General features: G+C 38.4%; 1 protein-coding gene across 1 annotated transcript; it reads left to right on the plus strand.

The window, feature by feature from the left end:
* Nucleotides 1-387: 387 nt before the first annotated feature.
* Nucleotides 388-2,624, plus strand: LOC109581996 (uncharacterized). The gene is made up of 4 exons (XM_019996530.1): nt 388-1,668; nt 1,721-1,807; nt 1,888-2,184; nt 2,363-2,624. The coding sequence occupies exons 2-4, from the start codon at nt 1,775-1,777 to the stop codon at nt 2,549-2,551; spliced, it is 519 nt and encodes a 172-aa protein (XP_019852089.1). The 5' UTR covers nt 388-1,668; nt 1,721-1,774; the 3' UTR covers nt 2,552-2,624.
* Nucleotides 2,625-5,313: the final 2,689 nt, after the last annotated feature.

Below are 5,313 nucleotides of genomic sequence, written 5' to 3' on the forward strand. Positions count from 1 at the left end.
TGTCTGATGAATTTTGCAGATATTTTAGTTTGGGCCTATTCTCCAGGAAAGCTCCCGCTACATGTACATTACAGTCCACTATCAGGGTACCAGGAGAATCACTCAGTAGAGGAGAGCTCATCTAAGCTATTTATAAGGCTGCACAACATAAGATAAAAGAGTTGTAAGTGTTTCAAGAGCATAATAGTGGCTGCTGTTTTGAAAAAGCAATCTTAATCCTATTAGTAATGTGGTAGCATTACTAAGTAGGATTCACCCCACTTCAAAATAGCTGCCATGACTTTTTGCAGCCTTGCTATACTGGGAAAACAAGCTCCTATTCTTACCAGACTTCTTAGAAGACCTTATTTTGACCAGAGGACTCCATTGGTACCACTAACATGGCTCTAAACTTGTCTAAGAGGAATGTCAAAAATTGTGAAAACGGCCACTTTGTTCAGCCACCTGTTTTTCATCATGGTCTTCAAGTCAGTCTTGTCAAATAGTTTACAAGCTGTGTCTTGATCTTGGCTGGTGCTATAAGACTAATTTCTACACCATTCTACTGCTATGCGCAGATCCATGTCTGTTAATCATTCTCCAGGAAAATAAGTGATGTTATGACTGCTGTATCAGGCCATCTTACCTCCCATAACCATTTTGTTACTTATTCAAGCCTGTGCTCCAAAATTTGGGTGTGGTCGCACATGCTTAGATCTGCAGCTCTGAAAAAACCAAGCAGTTTTGTACCTAATTGTTACCTGTTAGCATTAGCTCTAGTACAATTCTAAATATCCCTTTCTGTTTTTCATTGCCAATATTTTTATCCACTCTTGATCCAAAGTAATGCGTGACATGCCTCTAATGTCCTATAGCTGCCCCATCAAGTTCAATCATTTTAGGTAATATTTTTCAGAGGTGGTGGATATACTTAGTTCATGTAGCAACATCAACAGTGTCACAAAACTTTACAATTCCTTTTATTTGTTGGTCCTTGGTTTGTGGCTTTACCTCTCTCCTTAGATACTCTTTCAGTTGCTGCCACAATTTTTAAATTAAATGCCATATCTTTTTATATACTCTTTAGCGGCATTTTTTGTGTTTTAGCTGTCATAAACTGACGTCCGGAATCCCATAGACCAATATCGTGTATGCATAAACTGACATCATGTATCCAGTACAACGGGACCAACAGTACATTAATTTGGGGGTTTAAGATAAGGGAATAATTCTGGAACATCCCTTGTATCCCATAGAACAAGAAAGACTGAACATTAATATAGGGAGTTGGAGGGATCTCTTCCAGGACATCCCTTGTATCCTAATGATAATAGGACATGACTGACTTTTGGGGCATGGGTGGATTTGAGAGTCTTGAGAGATCTGCTGTGCCTCACAGGACAAGGAAACAGTAAATGGATTGATGTCATGACACTAGAGATAAAATGAATTTTTCTGGGAACCTTATTTAAATAAGACAGCTAGGATTCTTAGAATAAAAGTTGCATACCCAGACACATGAATATTGCATATTGCTGTTATTGCACATGTGCATGTGTGTACATACCTGTAACTGTGCAAATTCAATAACTGAAAATGTTATCTGCAAAGAAAGTGGTAATGTTTTGCAAAATAATGGATGCTAAATTTTTTATTTAGGTTATTGTTAGCAGTAGTTTCAACTACAGGGTATGTATTAATTTAACATTGTTTATCTAATCTATTCTTGTTATTGCTATAGGAGGCAAAGCAAAATAAAAGAGTTGCTGCCTATGAGGTAAGATTGTTCTGTGAGATGTTGCTAAAAGGATCCGTGACAATGTTTGAGGTATGACAAAATAATAAATTACATAAGTTTAGTTGCAGCTGTTGCTAAAGTTACATGTATATTGTATTAAATTTTTATAGTTGCTATTTGCAGACAATCTCTACTACACGAGTACCTACTGGCCACAGTTATCATCGCTTAGGGAAAGCTTTATAAATGAGACTGTCATATCCCAGTATTTTGGTTTCATTAAGGCACACTTGAAGCTCATTGACAGTGGAAAGCACACAGGTACTGCAAGAGAAAGAAAGTCTTTTTATCAAATATTTCACAAGTTGCTTTCGCTGGAGAGTTTTGTAGTGGGAGGCAATCCAGTTGTCACTTGTACTGGTAGTGATAGGGACTATTTGATGAAGATTCGCCATGGACCCCTGGAAGTAAGCAAATATATTGTACTATGTACAGAGCTAAACTGATATGCATTGCATGCTTCTCAATGCAACATTGATATGGAGCAGCAGTTTTACTTTTAAATTATATGCTCCTTAATATTAGATAGTTAATAAGTAAATATGTAGTTGCATTCGATGGTAATATTGATTGTTATATTATTAGGGGGATTTGGATAGAGCTCTTCTCTATTCAGAGGCACAGAGGAGACTTGGCTTAGCTCGTAAGCAGCTGCCTGGTCAAGTAAAGGGATCTCAGGAGTACGGAAACTATCACATATTGCAAACGTGGCTGCTACTAGTTAGAGGCATCCCTTTGAAGGGACAACTGAAAATGGTCACATCTCACAATTAATTTTATCTTTTAGTATTGTGACTTGTTGTAGAACTAGTGTTGTTTTTTTCCAAACATTGAACACAAAACTTAATAGAGATAAAGGGAGTGTGAACATTATGAAGATCAGAGATACCAATAAATCACATGCTCAATCTGTCACTGGGCATGCGCAAGAATGCATGCATAGCTGAAACCATAACTAATAATAATAAAGTCTAACAATGTAGTAATGATTAGAATCCAATAGTCAGTGATTGTCCCGTCAGCTCTATGCATTCCAGTTCTATTCAGTCCTCACTGTTCAGTCTCAGTCAAAGTCTGCTACTCTCAGCTGAAGCAGATGATATGTCACTAACACAATATAAGGACCTTTCGGTTCAAATATCATTTTTTCAAAACAAATTATTCTGTTCAATTGAACAAATTGTAGGGCTGTACCATTACTCTGAGAGAACTACTGAACTAGTCCCTTATCAAAAAATGTCTACTTAGAGTAAACTATCAATGATCGGACACTACCAATTTTTGGACACTTGTTCTAGAAAAACTACATTGCCATCTCATGAAACTGCAAAGTATTATAGCAATAGTTATTCTTTATTTCCGTAACAAAATTTGTAGCTCTAGCAAGAGTGCATATAAAGTTATAAGCTCTCAAAGCATGGTGTCCGACAATACCTATAATCAGCCAAAATCCTCAATCTTCGGACAGTCATTTCTGAATGACAGTAAACAATAGTTTTAGAAATTATGATAACTTTGTAGGCCTGTCTTTAAACTAACTATCACCAGCCGGATCTTTTTTGATAGCTGTCTTTTTGACAGAGATAATGGCCATTTACATGTGTTTGACAGCCTTGAGAATCTAAGCAATCAAAAACTCTTCAAATAATGGATCAATGGCAGCTGGGTGATAGGATCTTTGATGGGTAGTGGAAAATCGGTTACAGCTGACATTTTTGTTGATGGTAGAGGTAGATAGGTCTGAGAAGAATCCGCTACAAACTCCTCAGGTACTGCCTGTTGGTCAGACATAACTTCACCAGGTGTGGAACAGATTCTGATGGGGATTGAGTGGGAGTGGTCTTTTACTCTGAAGCGTCTTCTGTCATTAGATTTAAAGTGGCAATCTATTCGTTTAATTTCCCTCCTGGTAATAGACGCACGAAGTTTAATCACTCCATCTCTGACAGATTTCTTGGTGGCTTGCATATTGTCATTGATGTGACCACTTTGAGGGCGACCATTTGAGTGCCATTGTCTCCAAGCAGATTTGCTAGCATGACAAAGAGAGCAGAGAGTGCCATCTCTAAACTGAGACTTACGACCTGAATTGGGAGAATCAGATGGCAAATATTAGGAGGCATATTCAACTAATAACTCACACAGACAATTTCATTATTGAACTCACAAATAGACTGACCAGATGTATGAAGTAACGGTTCAAGCATAAGAGAGACAGCATCACTATACAGAGTTATAGAGCCATCATTCTTTGCTTCAGACCAGTTAATCTTAGCATTGGCACTCAAGGGAGGAGCTGGGGATGGACATGAGAAACAGAAAGATGCAGACAGGGGGAGATGGTCAGACAAATTCAGAGGGTGTTCAGGATGAACAAAGAAGTTCACTGAATTTCCGACAATAGATGATGAACAGATTATATAATCCAACACCGACTGTTGAGATGCCACAATTGGAAACAATATGTCCCAAAACCTTAACTTCCCTCTTAAAGAATTCACATTTGGATGGCTTAACTTTTAGTGCAGTGTCACGGAGACGCGAGAATACTGTTGTAATATTGGCTAAATGAGATTGGACATCCTTCCCCATGATGATTACATCATCAATGTAAACAAAACACGACTCCCATAGCAGCCCAGCTAGCAGCATGTCCATAAGACGTTGAAAGGTAGCTGGGGGATTGCAAAGCCCAAAGGGCATGACATTGAAGTGAAACAAACCTTCTCTGGTACAGAAAGCTGTCTTGTCCCGGTCCTTCTCCTCCACTTTCTACCTGCCAGTAACCACTCAGAAGGTCCAGAGCCGTGAACCATACAGAGCCAGCCAGCATGTCTAATGTCTCGTCAATGCATGGGAGAGGGTAAACGTCCTTTTTAGTCACCTCATTGACTTTATGGTAATCATCACAAAATTGAAGTGACCCATCCTTCTTCTGCACTAAAATAATAGGGGAAGACCATGAACTATCAGACTTAGCAATTATATTTCTGTCAAGCATACTTTGAAGAAGCTGGTGAGCATCCTGTTGTTTATGCTTAGGAACCCGTCTTGGAGGTTGTCGTATTGGTGGTGCTGACCCAGTGTTGATGCTGTGTTGAGTAAGACTAAGGTCATCATCATTCGGAAAAACTTCCAAAAATGAGAGTAGAAGTGAGTAGAACTGCTCTTTCTCTGAGTCCAAAATGGTAGTAATGCTCTGTACAATACTCCTAGGAGGTCTTGCTTATGTAATGAGGGGGTGGCTGTCACTTGTGACACCAGAAAATGAGACTGTGGTAGTTAAAAGAGTGAGGCAATACGAGTGCCCTTGTAAATAGTGGATGGTGTATTGGCTAGATTAACCCTTTCCTGGCTGAAATGTGGGGATAAAATGTTTCCGGATTTGATACACTTCCACTTAAAAATTCATAACTTCTTAAGGTTAACAGATAGGTATAGGAACACTATGGTTTATTTTAATCCTTAAATAATTTCAAACCTATTGCATGAAAAATGTAATCAATAATGAGTGCATACAATTCAGTATTACTTAT

This window comes from Amphimedon queenslandica, unplaced genomic scaffold (assembly GCF_000090795.2).
Source record: "Amphimedon queenslandica unplaced genomic scaffold, v1.1 AMPQUscaffold_13407, whole genome shotgun sequence".
Taxonomy (NCBI): Eukaryota; Metazoa; Porifera; class Demospongiae; order Haplosclerida; family Niphatidae; genus Amphimedon; species Amphimedon queenslandica.